The sequence below is a fragment of the Lithobates pipiens genome, unplaced genomic scaffold, assembly GCF_037356315.1.
Source record: "Lithobates pipiens isolate NorthernLeopardFrog02 unplaced genomic scaffold, aLitPip1_a1.2 Scaffold_19, whole genome shotgun sequence".
Taxonomy (NCBI): domain Eukaryota; kingdom Metazoa; phylum Chordata; class Amphibia; order Anura; family Ranidae; genus Lithobates; species Lithobates pipiens.
The window spans coordinates 82,940,247-82,967,940 of NW_027507764.1; the positions used below are offsets into that span (position 1 = coordinate 82,940,247).

General features: G+C 43.6%; 1 protein-coding gene across 1 annotated transcript in view; it reads right to left on the bottom strand.

Annotated features, from left to right (window-relative positions):
* The window catches only part of PRTFDC1 (phosphoribosyl transferase domain containing 1), a 76,506-nt gene that overhangs the window by 21,453 nt on the left and 27,359 nt on the right, over positions 1-27,694 (bottom strand). Inside the window, exons 3-8 of the mRNA XM_077490988.1 lie at positions 25,203-25,309; positions 23,495-23,678; positions 20,684-20,749; positions 15,630-15,647; positions 12,219-12,301; positions 6,755-6,798 (exon numbers count right to left, since the gene is read on the bottom strand). Coding sequence (XP_077347114.1) covers positions 6,755-6,798; positions 12,219-12,301; positions 15,630-15,647; positions 20,684-20,749; positions 23,495-23,678; positions 25,203-25,309 — 502 coding nt within the window. The remainder of the gene's footprint in view (positions 1-6,754; positions 6,799-12,218; positions 12,302-15,629; positions 15,648-20,683; positions 20,750-23,494; positions 23,679-25,202; positions 25,310-27,694) is intronic.

Sequence of the window (27,694 nt, forward strand, 5' to 3'; positions counted from 1 at the left end):
AAAACGCTGACTATACTCTAATCTCTTCCGCTTCCAAATAATGTCACTATCAGCAAGACACAGCTTTGCCTTGAGGGCAGATCATATTGATGGAGCAGGCGCTGCAGCTGGTTCTGCAAGGTAAGCCGTCACTTACCTTGCAGAACCACTTCTTGAAGAAAAATGGTAATTATAGCCTCCAACATTTCTGAATAATCTAGTGGTGCAATTTTCTGCAACATATTATATTTATTAATATAATAATATATCAATTACCAGCTAGCTAAGAAAGGGTGTGTGTTTTTATTTTTTTTGTTACCAAAGACATGTAGCAGAATATATTTTGGCCTAAATTTTTAAAGAAATATTTTTTTAATCGGATATGTTTTATAAAAGAAAGTACATTTTTGGTCTTTTTTCATTTATATGATAAAAAAGAAAAAATCCTGTGGATATCAAATACCACCAAAAGAAAGCACGATTTGTGTAAAAAAATGTTTGTATACAATGTTGCAAGACCGCACAATTAATAGTGCTAAATAACAAAAAATTGCCTGGCCATGAAGGAGGTAAAACCTTCTGGAGCCGAGGTGGATATTGTAATGATTGCCAATTTGATGTCTGTACAAAGTAGCAGTTGCCATATTATTGGTTGCATATTGTAACAATGGGGGTTATTTACTAAAGGAAAATCCACTTTGCACTGAAAGTGCACTTGGAAGTAAAGTCGCTGTAGATCCAATGGGGACATGCCAGGAAAATAAAAAGCAGCATTTTAGTTTGCACATGATTGGATGATAAAATCAGCAGAGCTTCCACTCATTTCAGACCTACCCCTTAGATCTAGAGCGACTGCACTTGAAAGTGCACTTGCAGGGCAAAGTGGATTTGCCTTTCGTAAATAACCCCCGATGTCTCATTTGTTGCCTGTGTATTTTTATGATCGCACTTTGGTTGCCTGTGCTTTTAATTTATTGCCTGTTTCTTGCCTGCGTATTATCATGAGTGTGGTTTGTTTGCTGCCTGTGTATTGTCATGAGTGTGGTTTGTTTGCTGCCTGTGTATTGTCATGAGTGTGGTTTGTTTGCTGCCTGTGTATTGTCATGAGTGTGGTTTGTTTGCTGCCTGTGTATTGTCATGAGTGTGGTTTGTTTGCTGCCTGTGTATTGTCATGAGTGTGGTTTGTTTGTTGCCTGTGTATTGTCATGAGTGTGGTTTGTTTGTTGCCTGTGTATTTTCACGATTGTTTGTTTGTTGCCTGTGTATTATCACGATTGCTCCAATGCAACCTGTATATTTTGAAGACCATCCCCTTTGTCTAACACACGAATACTATCACCATTGTTCATTTGCTGACCATGCATTGTGACAATTGGCAGTTTGTTACTTGCATATTGCAATGATTGCCCATTTGCCACCCACTTATTGTACTGAATGGTTGTTTATTACCTGTGTATTGCATCAATTGCAGGATTGATTGAATACCCGATTCCCCTGACACACATAGTGGTTTTTCTCACCTGCTCACACACCATTACGGGACATACAAGCTGGCAGGGGGAATTCTACATGTGATGGGGGAAACAGGTATTCAACCCATGCAGCTGGCTGCATACCTGTAGTGGCCAGTGTACACGTCTGCAGCTCCTCTCCCCTCAGGGTCTCGCTGGATTTGCAGGGGCACCAGGAGCCATTGGCTCCCAGTGCTGTCAATCAAAGCCAGTGATAAAGGAGCAAGGGGGTGGGGCTGAGTCCTGCTGTCTGTCAATGGATGCAGCAGCAGGGCTTGGGATTGAGTAGGCACAAGTGCCCCCATGGGAAGCAGCTTCCCATGGGGGCACTGGACAGACAGGAGGGTCAGGTCGCTCTGTGCAATTTCAGAGTGGCCCAAAGGGCAATTCCATTGCACAGAGCAGGCAGGTATAAACAATCCTTTACAACCACTTTAAGCCCGGGTTCACACTTGTGCGAACACAGACATCGCATGTGATTCGCACCCACACTGCGTTGCAGATTGCATGCGATTTGTCTTGTTTTGGCTGAACTCGCATTGGATTCACAGGAAAATAGTGCATGAATTTTTTTTTCCCCCGCACTGGAATCGTATCGTATGGGTGTTCTCACCCATGCAATCTTATTCTTGTGTGAGTTCACAGTTCACACTGCAATCTGTGAACCGACCTGGAGGGGTCATTAACATTGTATGGACAGCCGCATCAGTTCACAGAGGGCAGTGTGAACTGCCTGTGGGAGAGATGTGATGTGGGAACCGGCGCTGGAATCGCGCTGGTTCCTGTATCATATATGTGTGAACCCAGGCTAAGGGTCAGGAGGGCAGAGCTGATCTATGGTAGGCCGAAATGGGTCATGGTAGGCTGGAAAAAGACAGAAGAGTGTAAATAGGCAATATGCTAGATTTACATCTATATTTTGCAGTAACAAATGGCACTTCAAATGCACATACAGTAAGAAAAAAAAATGCTATAGCACATCACATCACACTGATGTGAAAACTCCATGCACTGTGATGGAATGTGTTGACAAAATAGTGCAGGTTACCTTTTTTGTGTTTATGTGTGTTGACAGCCTGGTCAAAATGAATAGGCTACCACACAGGTCAACGCACACAAAAAACAAAAAAAAAAACACAAAAAACTTGCATATTAAAAAACCTCTCTACATTGTTTATCATTGCATTTGTTATTTTGAAAACCTTGGGAAAAAAGAAAACTGGTGGTAAAACAAAAGCACTTGTGGGTTTAGGGCTCATTTACACCATATGCAGTTTTACAACACAGTATGAAGGCATATGCAAGAAAAATAAATGTATTGCAACAAGCCTGGTTTATACCATTGCAGTGATTTCACATGTGATTGAAATAATTAGTACAATAGTACAGCATTTTTTTTTTTTGGACTGGGATCTACTGCAATCACACATAAGTGAAACAAAATGGCAAAAAAATGCACCGCAAATACATTAGAAAATGCGCATGTGGGACCACAAACTAAACATGGGGATTGCTGTCTAAATGAGCCTTTAGCCTATAATTTTTGTATATTTGTTCTGTGTGGTCTGTGTAACCACAAGCATGCCAGGGGTGTGTCTTGAGGGCCCTATGCGTTCAGGGACAAATGCCCAGAAGACAGGTCTTCTGTATTCCAGGCATTCATAACTGAACTTATATGGCCGTAAATGTGAGTAGCAATAAGTACAGCTGTCAGCCCGATCCAATTGTACCCTGACACAGGCTTTCACAGGCTGCAAGCAGCACTACTGGATGCTGCACCTGCTCGTCCTGGACACATCAAAACAGAGAGAGCACTGCAGCTAGACAGCCTCTTTCATAGGGCCTTAATGGATATGTAAAGGTTTGTTTAAAAAAAAAAAAAAAAAAAAACTCCTCTTCTGGGGTCCCTCAGCTGGGCTTCTGGCGCCTCCTTTTCTCAAGTACCCCATTGGAGAGCTGGTCTCCCTCGGGGCACTTGTGCCGAGCACGCTCCAGTGTCCTGTTTCTGCATCCATTGACACAGACAGCATGACTCGGCCCTGCCCCCGCGTCATTGGATTTGATTGACAGCAGTGGGAGCCAATGGCTGCGCTGCTATCAATCTATCCAATCAGGACCTGAGACACCTGTTGGACCTGTTGTGCTGAGACACCATCTGGACCTGTCGCTGGAAAGACTGGGTTCAGGTAAATAAAAGGGGGGCTCTGGGGAGCAGCTGCATCTCAGGAGGTTTTTCACCTCAATGCATAGAATGCATTAAAGTGAAAAACCCTCAAGGTTTACAACTCCTTTAATGTGAATCTAACCCCAAGAACAAGAAAAAACCTAATAGAATTCAGCCCACCAGTTTTTAGATGTGATGGCTAAATATGTTTTAGGTTTTTCTTTCATTTTCACCTGGTGATCCTGCCTATAACACACTTCTTGTCTTAGGGTGATCACAACCCCTTACCATTTCTATGGAGGAGCAGCGTTGTCACCTTAGAGATGTGTTAGGTTCTTCTTCACATGAGAACATAATAGGGAGGTGTTCTGTCGTCCGAACACACTTCTGGTAACACCAGGGATTTTTTTCAGCGGGAACGCAGTTCAGGCACCTCTCCCACTGAATGTACAGTATCTTACAAAAGTGAGTACACCCCTCACATTTTTGTAAATCTTTTAGGATATCTTTTCATGTGACAACACTGAAGAAATTACACTTTGCTACATTGTAAAGTAGTGAGTGTACAGCTTGTAGAACAGTGTAAATTTGCTCTCCCCTCAAAATAACTCAAACACACAGCCAATAATGTCTAAACCGCTGGCAACAAAAGCGTGTACACTCCTAAGTGAAAATGTCCAAATTGGGCCCCATTAGCTATTTTCCCTCCCCGATGTCATGTGACTCGTTAGTGTGAATGTGTAGCAGGGGTGTTAAATTTGGTGTTATCACTCTCACTCTCTCATACTGGTCACTGGCAGTTCAACATGGCACCTCATGGCAAAGAACTCTCTGAGGATCTGAAAAAAAGAATGGTTGATCTACATAAAGATGGCCTAGGCTATAAGAATATTGGCAAGACCCTGAAAAACTTAGCTGCAGCACAGTGGCCAATACCATGCAGTGGTTTAACAGGACAGGTTCCACTCAGAACAGGCCTCACCATGGTCAACCAAAGAGGTTGAGTGCACGTGCTCAGAGTCATATCCAGAGGTTGTCTTTGGGAAATAGACGTATGAGTGCTGCCAGCATTGCTGCAGAGGTTGAAGGGGTGGGGGGGGGCTGAGCCTATCAGTGCTCAGACCATATGCCACACACTGCATCACATTGGTCTGCATGGCTGTCATCCCAGTAGGAAACCTCTTCTAAAGTTGATGTAAGCCCGCAAACAGTTTTCTGAAGATAAGCAGACTAAGGACATGGATTACTGGAACCATATCTTGTGGTATGATAAGACCAAGATAAACTTATTTGGTTCAGATTGTGTCAAGTGTGTGTGGCTGCAACCAGGTGAGGAGTATAAAGACAAGACAAGTGTAGTTTGCCTACAGTCAAGCATTGTGTTGGGAATGTCATGTTCTGGGGCTGCACGAGTGCTGCCGCCACTGGGGAGCTACAGTTCATTGAGGGAACCATGAATGCCAACATGTACTGTGACATACTGAAGCAGAACATGATCCCCTCTCTTCAGAAACTGTGCCGCAGGGCAGTATTCCAACATTATAACGACCCCAAACACACCTCCAAGATGACCACTGCCTTGTTAAAGAAGCTGAGAGTAGGGGATGGACTGGCCAAGCATGTCTCCACACATAAATCCTATTGAGCATCTGTGGGACATCCTCAAATGGAAGGTAGAGGAGCGCCAGGTCTTATAACAGACACCAGCTCTGTGATTTCATCATGGAGGAGTGGAAGAGGACTCCAGTGGAAACCTGTGAAGCTCTGGTGAACTCCATGCCCAAAAGGGTTAAGGCAGTGCTGGAAAATAATGGTGGCCACACAAAATATTGACACTTTGGGCCAAATTTGGACACTTTCACTTAGGGGTGTGCTCACTTTTGTTGCCAGTGGTTTAGACATTAATGGTTGTGTGTTGAGATATTTTGAGGGGACAGCAAATTTACACTGCTATACAAGCTGCACACTCACTACTTTACATTGTAGCAAAGTGTAATTTCTTCAGTGTTGTCACATTAAAAGATATAATAAAATATTTACAAACATGTGAGGGGTGTACTCACTTTTGTGAGATACTGTATGTAATGTCAAGTGGTGCTTGGGTGTGTTGCGGGATCTGTTGGGGGATCTATTGTCAGAGGTGCACCTACTGTTGGAGGTGATCTATTTTTTTCAGATGCTTATATTGTTGTTGGGAAAGTCTGTTGTTGCAGGTGGGGAATCTATTGTTTCTTGGGGTGGGTCTTATGTTGCTGGTGGTTCATTATTTTATCAAATAAACTTTTATGTGTATTGTTGGACTGACAATTCATTATAGCGACGAGCAGTTTTAAATGACTGTTTTTCCTTTAGGAATTTAATTTTGCTGTTAGACTGTTCTAAACATGGGAACCATGCCCCCTTTACAGGCATACTATAGACACCCCCAGCTATGAAATTTAAAAGGAATATTACACTTTTATTGTTTCACTTTAAGCATTAATAAAAATCACTGCTTCTGAAAAAACGTCAGTTTTTAAAACTTACAATAAAAATAACTTGCATATAAGCCTTTAAAATTAGCACTTTTGAGTTCTCCCATAGACTTTTAAGGGTGTTCCGTGGCTTTCGAATTTGCCGCCGACAACCCCAAATTGTTCGCTATTCGGGGAACAGCCAATGTTCGACCCAAACATAAAGCCCAACCCTACTTAGCACCACAAATTATATCTGGTTCTGTATTCCCTTAAGGGTAGTACTGGGAGGTGGGTAGGTAGTGGAACCAAGGGACGGTGCTCAAAGGTGGGTGACTTGGAAAGGGGGAGCTCTTGTACCTATTGTCTGAAAAAAAAAAGCCCTGGGTAACACTATTTGAAATTAAAATGCAGAAAGCACTGGATTTCTGGAGGATTAACAGTTTTTTTCCACATTTATTAAAAGGGAGCAAATAGTGGTTGGGTTTCACATTCTGGGGGATCGTATTTTTAACCTGCAAATAATTTTTCTACCCCTGTGATCAGGTAATAGTTATAATGCACCCTGATAACCATGTTTAATTATGAATATCTGTGGGGAATGTAGCAACAGTCAGCATAAAGAAACAGCACATTTCATGACTCACAGTCTGGTCTGTATTTGTTATCGTTGGATCTCTTCACCAGCAAGCTGTAAGAAGAAAAGAAAGGAATATAATGGAAAAAGAGACAATGCAAAAATTTACATAGCTAACTACCACTTTGGTATGTATAATACTTATTTGTAGAGCTGACTTTCCATTTTACTGTATATTACAGGTATTTTCTACTCATAAATATTGCCCATTCATTATTGAACAATGTTAGTTGGTATATAAAAGATGGCAAATTCCATAGAATTCAAGCATTTATGCCATCAGCCATCCTTGCTACAAGGAAAAGGTCGTTGGTAGCAAATTTTGCATGCATGCTCACTGGGTCCCGAGCAACACGGCGGGCGGCCGTGATGTCTGCGGGCACCCGCGAACACAGTAGGACCATGGATCTGTGTGTATAAACACACAGATTGATGTCCTGTCAGGTGAGAGTGTGTTCTCAGTAGAAGAACACCAATCGGTCTCCCCGCCCTCACTTGGAATCACTCCCTAGGAAACATAATTAACCCCTCAATCACCCGTCAGTGTTAACCCCTTCCCTGCCAGTCACATTTACACAGTAATCAGTGCTTTTTATAGCACTGATTGCTGTATAAATGAGAATGGTCCCAAAAATGCGTCAAAAGTGTCCGATATGTTCGTCGCAATGTCTGGGGGAATCTAGGTTGGAAAAGGACCTGGGGGGTCCTAGTAGATGATAGAATCAGCAATGACATACAATGCCAAGCTGCTGCTAACAAAGCAAACAGAATATTGGCATGCATTAAAAAGGGATCAACTCCAGAGATAAAACTATAATTCTCCCACTCTACAAGACTCTGGTCTGGCCGCACCTGGAGTATACTGTCCAGTTCTGGGGACCAGTCCTCAGGAAAGATGTACTGGAAATGGAGCGAGTTCAAAGAAGGGCAACAAAGCTATTAAAGGGTCTGGAGGATATTAGTTATGAGGAAAGGTTGGGAGCACTGAACTTATTCTCTCTGGAGAAGAGACACTTCAGAGGGTATATGATTTCAATATATAAATACCGTACTGGTGACCCCACAATAGGCATAAAACTTTTTTGCAAAAGGGAGTTTAACAAGACTCGTGGCCACTCATTAAAATTAGAAGAAAAGAGATTTAACCGTAAACTATGTAGAGGGTTCTTTACTGTAATGCCCTGTACACACGGTTGGAAATTTCCAACGTAAGAGGTCTGATCGGATTATATTGTCGGAAAATCCAATCGTGTGTGGGCTCCATCGGACTTTTTCGGTCGGAAAAATAATTTGAGAGCAGGATCTAAAATTTTACAACAAAAATATCCGATCTGAGTTTTTCCGATCGTTTGTAGAAAATTCCAACGGACAAAGTGCCATGCATGCTCAGATCAAATTACGAGACCAAAGCTATTGGCTATTAGCCTCTACATAGTCCCATCGTATGCAAACGAACGTCACCACTCCCCACGTTCCGAACAATCGGATTTTCCGTCAACTTTGTCCGACCGTGTGTATGCAACACAAGTTTCGGACAAAATTCAGATTTTGTGGTTGGAAGTTCCGACCGTGAGTACAGGGCATAAGAGCGGCAAGGATGTGGAATTCCCTTCCACAGGTGGTGGTCTCAGCGAGGGGCATTGATAGTTTCAAGAAGCTATTAGATAAGCACCTGAACGACCACAACATACAGGGATATACAATGTAATACTGACATAATCACACACATAGACTGGACTTGATGGACTTGTGTCTTTTTTCAACCTCACCTACTATGCAACTATGTAATGTCCCAGTCACGGAAAAAAAGAATAAATAAAAAAATAAATAAATAAATAAAATCACAGAACGCCGCCATTACTAGTAAAAAAATAAAAGTGCCATAAATCTATCCCATATTTTGTAGACACTATAACTTTTGCGCAAACCAAATCAATGTACGCTTTTTACCAAAAATATGTAGAAGAATACATATTGGCCTAAACTGAGGAAATTTTTTTTTTTTTTAAATTGGGATATTTATTATAGCAAAAAGTAAAAAATATTGTGTTTTTTTCAAAGCACAGAGGTGATCAAATACCACCAAAAGAAATCTATATTTGTGGGGAAAAAAAACCCATAAAAATTTATTTGGGTACAGTGTTGCAGTGCGTGCAATTTTCATTCAGATTGCTATAAAATAAAAATTGGTCTAGGCAGGAAGGGGGTGAAAATGCCCTGTGTTGAAGCAGTTAAAGTGGTTGTAAGCCCTTACATATACCCAGTGCAGTGACTGGCCTCAGATGATACACAGAAATGAAACAACTCCTCCTACATAAGTTATAACTATTTATCTGCAGTCTTCTCTTCTCTACATCCGTACAAAGTGCAGAAATGATAAAGCTTGCCTGAACCATCAGAAAAAAAAAAGGGAACAGAGAACTGAAGTTACACTCTACAGAGCTATGCAAGGAGAGCTCTGAGAGCTGATTGGAGGGAAGGGACACACCCCCTTTTACACAGCACACAGGAACAGAGCCGAGGCTGTCAATCAGTTGGAGATCCTGAACCTGTCACCATTTTTCAATTGGTGTCAAGAAAACTTGTCAGAAGTAATTCATGCTGATAGCAGAGGAACGAAGCAACAGACAGAAATGACACTTTGTGCTCTTAATTACAAGTACACATTGTAGAGAGATGCTTTATTAACCAACTCAGACACTTTCATTATTTAACCAACCCAACCTTTACTTAACCCAACCCCTAAACATAATCCCTGACCTAAGCCAACCTCTTAAAGCAAATTTCAGGCAAGCATGTCTATTTATTTTTTAAATCTTTATTTTTTACATAAGCACTCCAATCTGTTAGTACATCAGTAGGTCTCTAAGCTCCTCTAAGTCGCACTTCCAGCTCCCTACTGTATTGGAGAGGTGTGTGTGAGCGACACCAGTTCTGATGTTATATCTCCCCATTCCCACCCGGCTGTGCCATTTACAAAGCACAGTTCAATGGCGTTTGTGCTGTGCTTTGTGAATGGCACAGCAGAGTGAAGGAGGAGGTTGAGGCACAACTGGTGTTGATCATACACACCATTCCGATGCAGAGGGGAAAAGGAAGTGCAACTCCCCACTGTACATATCAGGTGCTCTCAGCAAAGCGTAGAAAGCTACGGACGTACAATCTGAGAGAGTGTTTATGTAATAAAGATTAAAAAAATAAAAAAATATTTGTGACTGGAGTAGGCCTTTACCTAATCCAACCACCAGATTGAGATAGCAGCACAGCGTCTTTGGCTCCTGCCACTGTCAATCTAAGTCAGTTAGCCAGCCAATGAGGAGAGAAAGGGGATGGGGCCGGGCCATAGCTCTGTGTCTTAATGGACACAGTGAGCTGTGGCTCTGCTCGGGTGTCCCCATAGCAAGCTGCTTGCTGTGGGGGCACTCGACAGGAGGGAGGGGCCAGAAGCACCAAAGAGGGACCTGAGAAGAGGAGGATCTGGGCTGCTCTGTGCAAACCACTTTAAAGATCAGGTAAGTATAACATGTTTGTTATTTTTATACAAAAAATAAAATAAAGATTCTTTACAATCACTTTACCTATCCCAACGCCTAAACTCATCCCCTATAGCAGTGGCTCTCAACTCCTGTCCTCAGGACCCACTAACAGGGCAGGTTCAAGATAACCGAAATACATAATTTGCATCTCAGTGATTGCAGTATTCTAGTCTGAATCTCCCCAAGGTAATAATAAAAATCTGGCCTGTTAGTGGGTTCTGAGGACCAGAGTTGAGAACTACTGCGCTATAGACATCTCCTAAGCCTTAACCCTAATAAATATTACAGCAGAAAAGATGCCATAACTGAAGCTAATACTTTACTATAATTTACATCAATAATGCAGAGTTGTGCCACGACACAATGCACTAAATCCCCTGCACCAATTTAATCGATTAATCAAAATCCATTTTCCATGGCCAACTGCTGCAGACATTGCATCACTTTTTGGAATCCTATTAACCAGGTGCTTTTAAATCCTAAAAAAAGTGTACCAACGCCTTGAACATATAAAACTCTTAACAGAGCAAGTGAACTCTTTTACACAAAAAGTCAGATAAGCTTGTGTATAGCTTGTGTATAGTTATGGTTGGCTTTTCTTGGTTTTTCTTTGAAACAATTGTACCTGCTAATTCCAGGTCTTTCTGATGCTCTCCACAAGTGGTCTTTGGCTTTTGGACAACTCTTTTGATAATTCTTTTCACTTCTCGGTTAGAAATCTTGCGAGGAGCACCTGGTTGAGGCCAGTTTATAAGGGAAAATAAGTTCTTCCCACTTCCAAATTATGGCCCCAACAGTGCTCACTGGAACATTCAGAAGTTTAAAGTGGTTGTATAGGTTTTTTTTTTTTTAAATAACAAACATGTTATACTTGCCTCCACTGTGCAGTTAGTTTTGCACAGAGGGGCCCTGATCCTGCTATTCTGGGGTTCCACGGTGGCTCTCTTGGCTCCTCCCAGCAATAAATAACCCCCTCGGGAAGCTCTCTCCTCTCTCGTCTCATACACTCTGCGCCCATAGACACACAGTGTATGTGTCAGTCCCACCCCCCGGCTGCAGCGTCATTTGGATTTGATTGACAGCAGCGCGAGCCAGTGGCTGTGCTGCTATCAATCTATCCAATGAAGACCTGAGAAGAGCCAAGAAGCCAGCACGTTCTCGACGTGGGACTTTCGAGGGCTCAGGTAAGTAAACCAGGGGGGGCTCGGGGGCCTATAACCATCAGATGTTTTTTCACCTTAATGCATAGGATGCTCAAAGTACTGAAGTTTGCCGTCATTCCATGAGTGTGCGCAATTTTAAAGCGTGACATGTTGGGTATCAATTTACTCGGCGTAACATCATCTTTCACATTATATAAAAAAATTGGCCTAACTTTACTGTTTTGTTATTTTTTAAATCATGAAACAGTTTTTTTTTTTCCAAAAAAAAAACACGTTTGAAAAATTACCGTGCGAGATAAAAAGTTGCAATGACCGCCATGCTAAAAAAAATATATATATATATATATATATATATATATATATATATAATGTTTAGGGGTTCCGAGTAATTTTCTACCACAAGAATTATGATTTTTACATGTAGGAGAGGAGTGCCAGAATAGGCCCAGTATGGAAGTGGTTAATTTATGTTAGTCACTTTTATTTTCTTAGCGTGGCAATGTAGAATTACCTTTTGTACACATTTTATATTACTGTTTTTGCCAGCAGCTATTTGAATCTGATAGCATGATTTATATTTGCGCACAATGCATCTCTTATTATAAATGTTTAAACCTGGTTTTAGTTGTACTTTTAGATGTTGTACTTGGGTTTTTTTTGTCTATTTTTGTTCTTATTTTTACACGTACAAGATGCAAAATATACACCTAACGGAATGTGCAGACAATTTTACAATATGAGACCAAAACAAATTTCAAATTTCATCACTACCCACCTTGCTACCTTCACCATTTTTGGACTGTATCCCTCTAAGTGACTGAGAAGAGCCTTCATTGTCCTTCCAGTTCCTATAACGTCCTGAATAACAGACAAACATAACAGTAAATCAGAGTAAAGGGATCTTAGTAAGAATATGTACACAATGTAGAATTCATTGTCAAATCCAAAATATTCGACAAACATGGCAAACATCTGGACCATACGGAGGAGACAAATGAGGCAATACACTTGCCACATGCACTGACCAATTCATCCTTTACCTGAGGTTATTTTTACTGGATGTCAGTTACTTGTGGGAGTTCTTTCTATGTCGTGCGACTTTTATTGGCACACTGGCTAAAAGTTTTCTTCTTCCCAGAAATGCACCGTATGCCTAAGGCCGCGTACACACGCGGGGACTGTTCGCCCAACTTTGTCCGCCAAACAGTTTCAGCGGACAGTCCGCTCAAAATTAGCATGGACGGACTTGCCCACACACGACGAACGAACAGTCCGCTGAAACCGTGCGCGATGACGTGAACGGCACGTACGACGGGACGAAAAATACGACGTCCTATACACTGCAATGCAAACTTCGGCGTGTAAATCCTTTCTGAGCATGCACGGAACTTAGTTTGACGAACAAGCCTACACACGAGGGGACTGTTCGCTGAAACAGAGTTTCAGCGGACAGTTTTTCGGAATTTCCGAAAAACTTTGTTCAGCAGACTGTTCGCTGAAACTGTCCGCTGAAAGCCCACACACGAGCGGACTGTCCGCCGAAACACTGTTCAGCGGACAAAGTTGAGCAAACAGTCCCCGCGTGTGTACGCGGCCTAAGGCCCCTTTCACATGGGTTAGATCCACTCTGTAGACTCCACCAGCTCAGCGGGGGATTGCACCGCTGATCCCCACTGAGCCAGCGGATGACAGATCCATCTCCGTTCACTGTGCAGGGACAGACCTGTCAGAGCCTCACTGTCCTCTATGGCTGATCGGATGAAAATGGATCCGCCTGTGTTTTCATCTGATCCAATCCACTGCACAGATGGCAAACGTATCGCCATACATCTGTTTTGATTGGATCTTATCAGATAGGATGTCAGCAGACACATCTCTGCTGACATCCACCTGCCTATATCCGAGCGGGGTTATTGTGTGAAAGGGGCCTAATGCAGAACTTATTTTTGGTTCCTCCTTTCAGCATATTGCAAAAAAAAAAAAAAAAAAAAAAATTGGGGAAAGGGGTCTTTTTTTTTTATTTATTTTTTAAGTAGAACACAGCCAGTACTTCTGCCTTTCTGACCTGGGCTATAATTAAGTTTCCCCCCCCCCCCCACCCTCCCCTCTCCCCAGCCCAAAGCCTCCTGGTTGCCTACTTCATGGATCCCAAAGACTTCTGTGCAGTGCAAGCTTTAGGAGGGCAGCTGCTAAAACTTCTAAAGACTCCTGCTTATGTCACAAACAAGATGGTGGTGCTGGACCTGGTGCAGTGGCAGCTTACAGCAGATGACAGAAGGATAGTTCTGGATTTGCTGGGCTCATGGGTGTATCATTTCATTTCACACCAGAAGACCCAGTACCAAGGTGTTATGCCGCGTACACATGATCAAAATTTTCAGCCTGCAAAAGACCAATGAGAGTTTTTCGTCGGAAAATGTGACCGTATGCATGCTCCATCCGTCTTATGCTGGCGGAGTTCCAGCCAGCAAAAAATTGAGAGCCTGCTCTCAATTTTTCGGTTGGGAAAAGTTCCTATCCAAAAACGCGATCGTCTGTGGCAATTCCGACGTGCAAAATTCCTATGCATGCTCAGAAACAATTCGACGCACGCTTGGAAGCATTGAACTTCATTTTCTCGGCTCATCGTAGTGGTGTACGTCGCCGCGTTCTTGACAGTTGTAATTTCAGCAAACTTTTGCGTGACCGTGTAGAGATGGTCACTCAGGTAAGTAGGGGGTGAGGGAGGTATACAAATATTTGGATATTTATAATTAAAGTGATACTAAAGTCTCAGTTTTTTTCTTTAAAAAGAACAAACATGTTATACTTACCTGCTCTGTGCAGTGGTTTTGCACAGAGCAGCCCAAATCCTCCCATTCTTGGGTCTCTTACTGGTGCTTCTGGCCCCCTCCCACCGAGTGTTCACGCAGCAAGCACCTTGCTTTGGGGCACCCGAGCCGAGCCGGTTCTCTGTATGTTCATTCAGACACTGAGACATGGTTTGGCCCCGCCCCTTCTCTCTCCTCATTGGCTCACTGACTTTGACCGACAGCAGCGGGAAGGCTGCCGTCTCAGCCAATGAGGAGGGAGTATCCCGGGTAGCCGAGACACTCATGCAACATGGCTGGATTTACAACCACTTTAAAGAGGAACTGCAGATTGCGCACATAATTTTGAATAAAAACATCTTTACTATTCTGAAACTTCCCTCCAACTTCTTATATATATATATATATATATATATATATATATATATATATTTCTGTACTTGCCAAATATGCTGCAGAAATCTCCCTCCACTAAATCTGGCTGCATCCATTTTAACTGTGGGCAGCTGCTGCTGCCTGTTCACTTCCTGGATTTACACAGAGGTACACCTCCAGTTCTGCAGCTCTCATTGACCCTTTTATGACTCTCCCCCCCTCCCTTCCTGGCAAAGTCTCACAAGAGTGAGTGAGAGAGAGAGAGAGCTGTGCATGATGTCATAAGCCTAGGCTTTGTACCAGACAAGAAACAGGAAGTGGGCTGTATAAGGTATTTACTGGCAGAAAAAAAAATGTTTTACTATCCAAAGTTAAAACAACAAGGGCAGAAGATTTAATAGATGGAAACATGAAAAAATGACTAAAAAAGGTCCTTGTACAGGCAGACAGATACACACTGACAGGAAGAGACACTGAGCTACCAAAGCGGTCGACAGTGCCATGTTAGTTGAGAACTACAAGCTGGCAGCCACAAAGGATGTTGGTACTAGTAGTTTCCCCATTCAGGTGGAGCATTTAAAAAAAAAATGACAGCAGGTGGGGGGAGAAGATCCCCCTCTTGCTGTCACTAGAGGCAGCTGCTGCAGGAGTGCGAACATGTTCCCAAAGGGGATCTTATCCTTTGACTTTAGAACCACTTTAATATGAAGTTGGGCCTACATTTGTGGCTATAGACGCCCTCCTTGTTCTGGAAGGGCTTTCTGCACGAGGTTAGAGTTTATCAGCCTAGCCAAAGTCATTTGACCGCTTTTTAAAGATTAAAATAACAGCAACTGAAACATGTCACTATTAATGTATATTGTGACACATAAGGAACTTAGGCATGCAGGTCCATGTTAAGCTGTTCCACATAAAAAAATATAACACAAACCTGACTTGCTCTTCCATTCTGGCATTTTGAAAAAATAAAAAAAGTATAAAGACAAAATAACTGCACTTACCTCTACAATCAGCACATTCTAAAGAAAAAAAAAAAAAACATTTTTACTTTCAGAACAACAGATTTACATTTTACACATGAAACATTCTTTGTCACATATGGCAGCACTGTAGTATCAAAATGATTTTTCTTAGTTTTACATAAACTAAGAAACAGACTAGGGAATGGTTAGACAATGGGTCAAGTATCAAATGCATATTGGGAATGATTTTCCTTACTTCCTATTTTATCGACTGTGGTCACTGAGACAGGAAGCAACTGAAATCTCTTCAATGAGGATAGAAAAATAAAAACTTTTTTAGGTAGAGGGAGAAGTGATAGAACGTGTGGTCATTCTGGGTCCCTGTTTTGCAGCCCCCCCCACTTCCCATCCCGATGATCATGGTTAAGCTGAAGATGCTGATTGGCATGTTTAATTATTGTTCTCACTTGTCTATGTGGATTATGGTAATTGGGAAAATAACCCAAAAGTCAAGAACAGGATAACCCCACATTGCTAATACCCTCGGCAAGGTCAGTTTATACTTTCTACTTCCAAACACTGCACTCATGACGCACGTACTGATGCTAAGCTATGAATTACAGTTGTAGTTGTACAGAAAAAAAACAGACATGGAGTTAGGGTGAGGTCTAACAAATGCAGATTTGAAAAACAAAGTGAAATTTGGTAATTAATAAACTGACCACACTTCACCAAGATGGGTCAAAGATTCTAATCTTTATTTATGTGAAATTTTGGGCACCGAGAGATCTTATTGTTACACATATGGATGCTTTGATTATCTTACTTGATATATACAGTGGGGTTGCACCAATACCGGTGCCTATATTAGTTATTTTCGCAAGTATCGGTGAAATGTTCCGATTACGGAAGGGACATCAGCTTGGGAGCGGAACGCCGCCTCCTCCTCCCCTCCGGGAGTGTGGATCGGAGCAGTAGACATCCCTCCAGCACAAGCAGCAGTGGTAAGATCATGCCCCGATCTAGGGGGTTATTGGGGAGGGGTGGGCTCCCCTCTTCCAAGCCCTCCACCACCCCTGACGCTTGCCGCCAGTCTTACTGTGCCCTCTTAACCTCCTGTACTGTGCCCTCTTGCACGCCCTGTACTGTGCCCTCCTGCCTTCTGTGCTGTGCCCTCCCTGTGTTGCCTCCTCCTTCCTTCTACCAGCTGTCACCTCTGCCCCCATGTCTCCCAATGACTCTCACATTCCCATCCCCCCCCAGTGATCACACACTTTTCCATCCCAACTCTCCCACCCCGCAATCCCTATTTCACCCCACCCTCACTTACCCTTATACTCTCACCCTGCCCTCACCCAACTCCCTAACAGCCCGCATCTGCCAAACCTCCCCTCTACCTACTCTTTCTAGGTGATACAGTAGGTATCAGTAATTGGTATTGGCGAGTACTTGGAAAAAAAGTATCAGTACTCTGTTGAAAAAATGGTATTGGTGCATACTTAATATACAGTATAGAGGAAGACAGTTTCTTTTTTCACAATGCTATTGTGTTTTCTTATATTATTATATGTTCTAACACATACATATAATGCCAAAAAGCCCTGCGCAACTTTACTTCTGCTATAGTGGAAGCGTTCATTGTTTAACACCACATACATCACATAAGGTCAAACTGTCCTGGGCGTCTCCGCCGCTTGTCAGGTTTAAAAAAGGTACAGTCACAAGCCTTCGCTTCAACAAAGGTTGACTGTTCTCAACCGAATGCTGGATGCAGTATATCACCTTGCTAACTTTGTATTAGGTTACATTCACACTTTCAAATATACCCTGCTACAATTAGATGCAAGAACCCCAGCAGGCGCTCCCAGCGATTAGCTGTAGGAGGCAGCCAATCGTGTTACTGTCTGCGGGTGTCACACTGTCTGCCTCCAGGGGCCAGTCACTTGCAGGTTATCAGCGCATGAGTGATCACATGCGAGTGGCAATCATTCAATGGGGCTGCCTCCTGCAGCTAATCATTGGGAACCCCCGCTGGCAGTGGCGTAACTAGAACCTTTAGGGCCCCGATGCAAGAAACCATGAAGGGCCCCCCTGAACCCCAGCCAGGCCCTTCCCTCCGAGTCCGGCGGTGGAACTCCAGGGTGTGGTCACAGGTATGACCTTTGTGAGCCCTGTAGTTCCACCACTGGTATCAGTAGTTTTTTATTATTATTTTATTTTTAGGTGCCCCATTGGGGGACTGTCCCTAGGCAGGATGGGGTCCCTGTCCCCAGAAGAGATGAGGTCCTTTTCTCCAGGGCAGATGAAGTTACTGCCCCCAGGTGAGAAGGGGTCCTTGTCCCCAGGGGAGGTGGGGGTCCCTCTCCTCACGTAAGAAGGGGTCCCTGTCCCCAGGGGGAGATGGAGGGGGTATGTAATGGTGTGTGGGTTCCTCTCGCTCACCATGACCAAGCTGTAGGCCGTGCACTCATCCATGTTGGCTTGGGCTCCATCCAGTGTGCTGGACGGGTGATCAGCATATCTCCCAGAAAGACCTTTCATCATCTGTGTATGACGGAGGAGGAGGGGGGCTGGCAGACAGGCCTGCAATGTCCTCTGGGGAGCCGGCTCTCATAGGGCTGCACTGCATCTGTGTGCTTAAAAAGTTTGTTTACCTGGGAGAAATATGCAGTGCAGTGTGGGCCGGACTCAGGGGGGGGGGCGGGACTCTGGCTGAGGAGAACAGACATCGGACTGAGTGGCAATGCATGGAGCAGGAGAGGGGTACTCTGAGGAGCCAGGCCAAGGACACAGGTCATGCGGGGAATGCACAACTAAAGAGCAGCCAGTGCGATAGTCGAGCATGGAGCTCAGCTAGTCACCCTCCACCTCCAGCCACCCATGTGAATGGTGCACTGGTACCCCTAGCTGCCTATGCTGCTGCCGGCCATATGTAGAGGGGGCTGCATGGGCCCCCTGCAGCACAGGGCCCAGTTGCGGTCGCGACTGCTGCACCCCCTATAGTTACGCCCCTACCCGCTGGGGTTCTTGAATCTAATCATAGTTGGGCACATTCACAAATGTAACTTTTCTCATGTCACATTTTGCAAGAGCATCTGACCTGCAAACCAGGAGGCTGATTTACTAAAGGGTTTCAGGATGTCCACACAGAAATGTGTGAATGTTCACTTTAATTATCCAATCATGTACAGATGAAACAAGCAATTTAAGCAAATAAGGACTGTCTTTTCATATGATTGTATAATATAAAGTGTTACTATACCCAGGACCCTGCATTCACTATATCAGATCTCCTACAGTACACAGAACAGGGAAATGCAAATATTTTAGTAAATATAAACTGCTAAATATCTTTTCTCATCAGCAGTATATAGCAGTCTTGTGACTTCTATCAGTGTCCGGTAAGACCCCTTTCACACTGCCAGAGTTTTTCAGGTGCTACCGCGCTAAAAATAGCACCTGAAAAAAGCGGCTTCATTCACTCACTGTTGCGGTGCGCTGGCAGGGCGTCAGAAAAAGTCCTGCCAGCAGCTTCTTTGGAGCGGAGAAGGAGCAGTGAACTCACCGCTCCACCACCGCTGCTCTCCATTAAATCAATGGGGCATCGCTGCAATACCACCGGCAAAACGCCGCTCTGGCTGCGGTTTGCGGGCGGATCTAACCCCTTTTCGCCCACTACCGGTGGGTTAAAACCCCCCTGCTAGCGTCTGAATAGCGGCGCTAAAATGAGGGTAAAGCGGCGCTAAAGATCAAGAACCGCTTTCCTGCCGGCGCCCGGGGCAGATCAGTGTGAAAGCCCTCTTAAGCTTGTAGGAGGAGTTTTCATTCTCCTCTGACTGTCCTTTGAGGCTGCAGGACCCCTGACCCTCTGCTTGGACAGTGCCGATTGGCCCTGTGCAGCTGATCACATGCACCCTCCCCAAAAAAATAAAAAATCTCTAGCAATACACACCAAACTGAGCATGTGCAGAGTGCCCTCAAGCCTCTGTACTATCAGGAGATGGATGGATTGGGGACAGTGGAAGAAAGGGAGGATCAGAGAAGACAATATTAAACACAATGTGGAGGATTAACCCCTTAGGTTCCACAGTGATTATAACAATCATGCTTTACTGCATATACAGACTGCATCAAGTTAAAAGGAGAAGTCCAGCCTGAGCTCATTTGGTTGGGCTTCTCCTATAGGCCACAGGAGTGCAATAAATTTTGTACACCTGTGACCCATTTTCAGCAGAATTTCGCTCTCTGCCAACGTCACTGCAATCAGTCCAGGCACCATGTCATCATGACAATAAAGTCTGGAACCACCAGATGCCTGGACTGAAAAACTAAAAACGGCCGTTCCCCGCCCCTCCACAGCTCAATGCTCCAGTGAGCATGGGGGGGGGGGGGGGTCAGAGTGGAGAGCTGCTGATTGACAGTCAGCAGCTCTCTGCACAGGGAGCTGTGAGAACCAAGCCATCGGCGGTGTTCGATTGCTCAGTTATCAGTGCAGAGGCACTGGAGGACAGATGCAGCATCTACCTAGGTAAGTATGATGGGGGGGGGGGGGGACAATTTATTTTATGAACATTCTGAACGCCTTTAGGCCTCATTTAGACTTGCAGTCATGGAGGTGGTAAAGAATAGCAGGTTGAGTCCCTGTTTTACTTCTCCCCGACCACCCCTCCTTAGGCTGCAAAGACATCTGGATGGGTTTATACATATGTCACAGGAAAATGTTACCCCCCCCCCCCCCAAGTTTATCGGACAGTACAGCTGACAAACATAAACCAATAAAGTCAATGTGGCTCCCCCCCAACCACACTGCAATCACGTGCAATGCAAACAGTTGCTGTGTAGAAGTAAGAGATTTTATGGGTTAAAATTTGTCCCTTGATCAATTATATTTATTAACAATTATAATAAAGTAATATTATTTCAGTCTGACCTAAACAGCAAGTAAGCATTTCAGTATCTGCACAAATTGTGTCATATCACAGCTTGTTGGCGGCTGAAGATAAATTATTTAGTGAAAAGGAATGGGCTTTGTTTTGCTCAGGACAAGTTTAAGTGGAGTCAGTTTGTATTAAAGTAAATGATGCATTAAATACCTTCCCCGTCAGCTTTGACAGGTCTTCTCCTCCGATTATCTGCAGGTCCTCTGTGGACTTGTCATTCTGTAGAAAACGAGATAGAGGATATTAATGAAGAAGTGCAGGATACACACACAAGCATGCGTGGCACGTATTAGTCACTGTGCTGGTAAGTGGAACACAAAAGAATATGTCCACGTACAAAGCAATGATCAGGGGAAGACAAACATGGTCACTATATGCGGTAATGACATTCCATAAGCATTATTTTTAATAGACATTCAATGAATAGAAACCACACACAATGTGGACTTCCATTATGGAGTCTTGTTATTCAACAGAAGGGCCATTCACACCCCAGATAGTCCTCCCTTTGACACATTTCACGCAGAATGGATTAAAGAAGAACTCCAGCCAAATTAGTTTCCAGTTTTGGACAGAGTGGGGAAGAGAAAAAAAATTTCAGGTTTTTATTTCTATCTTTGACCCTATGGGGAGATTTTTCCTCATTTCCTGTTGTTATGATACACTGAAACAAGAAATAGAGGGGTGCAGTCTCCTATGTAGTCAAACACTTCTAAGTCCCACCCAGGATGAAATGCAGCAAATAAGCATCAGAGAAAGTTCAGAAACCCTTAAATCTCTGCCCTTGTTACAAGTCAGTGACTGAAAAAGCAATGAAGCCAAAACCACAACCTGACAGCCAAGTAACAGGCTTTTTAAGAAGGTAGTTCTTTTAAAGAGAGACTCTGTCACCTTGCCATATTTTAAGGAAAAGTGGCAGGGCCTCCTGAAAGTCCAACCCCACCCTCTATTTTATAATATTTGTCATGCATTCTTCCAGCTCCATTGGAGCCCTCACAAAATACCCAAGGCTTAAGAATATGGAGGGACTTGTGACCTCCTCTCAGCATGTAGTACTCATGTAGTAGTAGTCAAAAGCCAGGCTCAAAGTCACATGAGGCAGGGAGTAACATTAACAACCCTGTGTAATCTTGGACGCCTTAGTTTGAATGGGCAAAGTAAGGCCCCGTACACACGTGGGGACTGTTCGCCCAACTTTGTCCGCTGAACAGTGTTTCGGCGGACAGTCCGCTCGTGTGTGGGCTTCAGCGGACAGTTTCAGCGGACAGTCTGACGAACAAAGTTTTTCGGAAATTCCGTAAAACTGTCCGCTGAAACTTGGTTTGAGCGGACAGTCCGCCCGTGTGTAGGCTTGTTCGTCAAACTAAGTTCCGCGCATGCTCAGAAAGGATTTACACGGCGAAGGTTGCATTGCAGTGTATAGGACGTCGTATTTCTAGTCCCGTCGTACGTGCCGTTCACGTCATCGCGCAAGTTTCAGCGGACTGTTCGTTCGTCGTGTGTGGCCAAGTCCGTCCATGCAAATTTTGAGCGGACTGTCCGCTCAAACTGTTTGACGAACAAAGTTGGGCGAACAGTCCCCGCGTGTGTACGCGGCCTTAGTGTCTCCTAAAAGTCAACCTCCCCCGTCAAACCTATCCTCATATTTGCCATATTTGCTTCCCATTCCATTGGAGCCTTTACAAAATATCCAGTGCTTCAGGAGATGGAGGAACTTGTGACCTCCTTCCATCATGTAGTGCTTAGGCTTGAGCGGCCAAAGGCAAAGGAAAGATCATCAACCCCATGTAAGCTCTGACACGAGACTAGAGGAGAATCGAACCCTTAATGGGCAGGCCGAATGTACCAAGTTAATTGATTGATAAACTTGGGTACAACCAGCCTGCCGGATTCTCTTACTATTATCATTAGTGGCTACTATAGCTGCTAGCGATAACCGTTTTCTCCCCTGCTGGGAGAAACAATGGCCCAGCAGGAGGAATTCCCACATCAACACTGTCTCTGTTGATGGGGTAATTAAGCAAATGTTTTTCCTGCAACCAAAAAAACGGCTCTGTGTATGGCCGGCCTTGGTGAGCAGATTCTTTAAAAGAGTCTTAAGGCAGGCCATAGACCGTGCAAATTTCTTTCCTACAACCACAGTGTTAAAAGGGGAATCCCTCCTGCCAATCATTTATCTTCTCCCACCAGAGGAGAGGGGGTGCGGGAGTGGGGAAGCCATCCCCGCCAGGAGAGGACAGTGATTATCTCTTACGGCTATAGCAGCAGCTAGCGATAATTGCAAGAGAGTCTGGCAAACTGGTTGTAACCAAGTTGATAGAGCGATCAATTTGGTATATTAAGCCTGTCTATTAATGGTTCAAATCTCTTTGAACTGGCTGAGATTCGAACCATGTATGGCCAGCCTCAGTCAATTTGCCTATTCAAGCAAGGTGCCAGAGTTTCCTAAAAGTCAACCTCCCCCTTCTGACTTAAATTTGCTATGCTTTCTTGCCATTTCATTTGAGCCTTCACAAGATACTCAGTGCTTCAGAGCATAGAGGAATGTGTGACCTCCTCCCACTATATGCTGTAGTTCTCAGGCCTGAGTGGCCCAAGGCAAGAGTGACATCATCAACGTGGTGTAAACTCCAACACCGCAGTCAGGATTGAACTCTCAACTCTCATGGAGGGACAGAGCTGCAGGGGAGCATGGCAAAGGGGAATATAAGAAAGTCTGGGGGTAGGCTTTAAAGAGTACCTGTCACTATGCCCTAAATATGCAATGTTACAGAGTCTCTTTAAACCCCTACATAGCCCAACTCAGCCCAAGCACCGTTTTACTGCTTTACTGTCGCAGGAAAAACATGAGACACGAGTGAGACAATTGCTGCTTCCATCTCAGCCTTCTCACTACTTCTACTTCCTGACAGAGTCGCTTTAGGAGTGAAAATTAAAAAAAATTAAAAAGTGAGTATAACTTACACAGTAACTTCTCAATCTGATAAAGTCTACTCTCATAGAGATAAATCGCTCAGAATTACGGCTTAGATTTTTGATGTGTTCCACAAGATCAGCGCAGAATTTGTATCCTCCCTTCAGCACACACAGCACCGTAATATGATTGTCTCCAATGTCTTTCATAATATCACTGGCCAGCCGTTCTATCCTGCAAGGCAAAAATAGTCAGATGTCTGTGTGTAATTATCAGACCATCGTGGAGGAAGAAGTGCGGAGGAGGTAAGAGAATCATAATGCAATGCCACTTATATGGAGTATTCCTGTAAAAGAGAAGGAGGTTATTGGAAGACAGTGCACCGACCCTTCAGAAGACATAAAAGCAGCTTTTTGAACAACTATAAGAGCCTTGAGCTTTTATTAGCGTGGATATCTGTGTAGAATGATTCACCGGAGAGGGCAACAAGTGAGGAGGGATTTCCCAATCCTCACTGAAATTATTCACCATCGGAAAGGCTCTCCTCTCTATTAAAGTGAAATCTGTAGGCACATAGCTGATGGGATTTTCTAAAATGCTGACATTTGGAAGCCTGTGTTACTCTACGAATGTTAAAAAGGAACACCATCAAAAACATTTTTGGACAAACAGAAAAAGGTTAGATCCAGTCAGTCTTTTTATACTGTCTGGGATTCTACTTCAGAAAATTCTCCCTTACTTCCTATCTCAGTGATAACTGGGTCGGGAAGTAAGGGATCATCTCTCTTGAGGGAACACAATGTGTCCCTAGTACTGCAACAGTCCATTTGCCCCCCCCCCGTACTGCAACAGTACATGTGTACCTAGTCCATGTGCCCCTCGTTGCTACAACAGTCCATGTGCCCCCCAGTACTGTAAAAGTCCACGTGGTCCCCTGTACTGCAACAGTCCATGTGTACCCATCCATGCTACAACAGTCCATGTACGCCCCCCGTACTACAACAGCTCCACATGTACCCAGTCCTTGCGCCCCCTCCTTACTACAATAGTCCATGAGTACCCATCCATTCTACAACAGTCCATGTACCTTCCCCCAGTGCTGCAACAGTCCACGTGCCACCAATGCTGCAACAGTCCACGTGCCACCAAGTGCCATTTATGCGGCAACAACCCAGAAGAAGAGAGCAGTAGCAGCCTATATATTTCTCATTAAAGCTATAATAAAATGGATCTTTCTTGGAACTACCTGTCTACAATGATTCCATGGAGCTATAAACACACAGGCCAGATCTTCTACAATGTGTCCCTAGTACTGCAACAGTCCATTTGCCCCCCCTCTTCCCCATACTGCAAAAGTACACGTGTACCTAGTCCATGTGCCCCCCCCTTTGCTACAACAGTCCATGTGCCCCCCAGTACTGTAAAAGTCCACGTGGTCATTTGTACTGCAACAGTCCATGTGTACTCAACCGTGCTACAACAGTCCATGTACCCACCCCCCCCCATACTACAACAGCTCCACATGTACCCAGTCCTTGTGCCCCCTCCTTGCTACAATAGTCCATGTGTACCCATCCATTCTACAACAGTCCATGTACCTTCCCCCAATGCTGCAACAGTCCATGTGCCACCAATGATGCAACAGTCCATGTGTCACCAAGTGCCATTTATGCGGTAACAACCCAGAAGAAGAGAGCAGTAGCAGCCTACATATTTCTCATTAAAGCTATAATAAAATGGATCTTTTTTTGGAACTACCTGTCTACAATGACTCCATGAGGTATAAACACACAGTCCAGATCTTCAGCGTAGTGGTTTGGCAGCGTGAATACATCCAGATTATATCCAGTCCATTTATCAGAAATCTACAAAGAAAATTGAACACAACTGAAAAGATTGAATAAATTTCAGCAGCTATTACAACACACAAGGACAAAAAACAAAGCAAAACGAAATCTAAGGTCGAAAGCTTTTATTTTGGATTAAATAGGAATAGTTTAAAACCCATGTTTTTTGCCTATTGGAAATTTTTCTCCTCTTCCTTTAGACATACACACAAAAGAGTGAGAGAAAATCTCTATAAGGGCACTTTTGGCCAGAACAAGTGTCTCTATTGGATAATATATTTCTACACCTCTTGTACTATGACAAACTGTAAACTAAACTAAATGGTTAGATTTCCCATCACTTTCTATTCCAATGGCTAAGAGGACAAATAGAGAGGGTGAATCTTACAAAGGGGGATCCTCGCTCCCTCTATGCTATAAGACTGGCCCCTGCAGCCTCTTTTCTAGGGAGCTGCCGCAGTCGCAGGTACTCTGACATTATCCATTACAGTACAGAGCCAATAACCATAGAGGACACCAAGGGACAGCCCACAAGCCTGGGTAAGGGATAAGGAGGATAAAGCCCAGTACGCAATATTAGTTTTTCTTCGCTCAACCCAGTGGGCTGAACAAAAATAAATAAATAAATCTGAAAAGCTCAGGAGGAGCCTCTGTGCTAACTATGCGATGTTAGTACAGCGATCTTACCCCCCGCTGAGATATTGTGTTCTGACCAGGGGAACAGCCCCTCTGCCATAACTCCCCGGTCAGTGCTCTCAGCCATTGGATGCCAATCGGGAGACCTTTTTTGGTCATGACCCTTCGACAGAAGCTAGCTGAAACTCCGACTTCTGTCGGACTGATTGCCGTACACACGGGCCTAATGTCGGCTGCTTTCTTTTGAACCAACCAATGCCACCCGACGTTTGGTCCATGTGTACTAGGCTTAAGTAATTTTTTACTGGTACCCTAAGCATAAACAAGCATTTAACCCTTACAGAATGGGGAGAAGGGAGAATGTTGTTTTTCCCTGTAGAGTTCAGCTTTGAAAGTGAACCTGAAACCATCTAAACGATAGGAAATCGCTAGTGACCTGTGATTTGTCTGTGGAGTGTCTCCTGCATCCTGGGACGCTTGTGGTCAATATCCTGATATTATCCTTTCCTATCTCCAGGTACCTCACTACTGGCCAACGCTGCCTATCACAGTAATAGGCCAACATTGAGTTGCAGTTCTCGACTGCAGGTGTGTTTGTCTTGAAAACAAAGTGCTATGCCATTCATTTTGAAATGGCACCCGAATGCACCTAGGCAGCGCACTGCAATGCATTTGTGTTGTAGCATACAAAAGCGCACAGATGGCAACCATTTGTAAGTTGTGGTGCACGTAAAAAAAAAAAATAAATAATACAAAAAAAAAAAAAGGGTCCCATCCAGCTCTATTCTGTGTTGTGCTGCAGCGGCAGCTCTTGCAAAATGAAGGAATGATCGTAGGGCTGCAACGAACGATTATTTTAATGGCCGATTATTGTTTTGATTATTCGGGTAATAACCTTAAAAAAAAACAGAATGCTAAAAACAAGTGAAAATTTCAAACAAACAACATTCTTTCATTCAGCGAATGTACAAAGTGGTCAGCATAAGGCTCGGTACACACCTATGCAATTTGCTTTTGCAGTGCTTTTTGCTGTGAGTTTTGAATTTTGCGCATGTGATTTTGCTGCGATTTGCGATTTTGCATTTTTTTGGCCAATTTGTTTGTTGGGCAGATTAAAAAACACACATTGCTGCAAAAACGCATTACATGCTTTTCTGCAGCTTTTCCATTGAACTATATTGAACCAAAAAAAACACTGTTTTGCGTAAAAAGAAAAAGTCCCTGGCCCTTTCCAAATACACAGCGTCTGAAAAAAGCATGGATGTGAACGTGTCCCATAGGAAACCATGTAACTGAACTGTAGTGCGTTTCTGCAAAAAGCACCAAAAAACACATAGGTGTGAACCAGATCTAAGACGTTTAGTAACATAATGGGGTTAAAAGAACTAAAATGAGCCCTTTTATAGTACAAAAAAAAAAAAGCAGATAATCACTATTGTAAGGGGTTCATTTTTTTTTACTGTAGAACTGTGAAATATTTACAGTAGCGATTTGCTCTTTTTTTTACTATAAAGGGCTCATTTTAGTTTTTTCAACCCCATTATGTTACTAGCTGATTAATTGATTATGAAAATAGTAATCGATTAATTTTATAATCTATTAGTTGTCGATTAATCGATTAGTTGTTTCAGCCCTAGAATGATGCACATTACATTCGCGAATACCCTATGTTAAAACGCAATATTCCCTACGCACACATTCATGGAAATTATTTACTCACATAATTATTAATTCACGTTTTCACACAGTACACATACGCCAACGTTT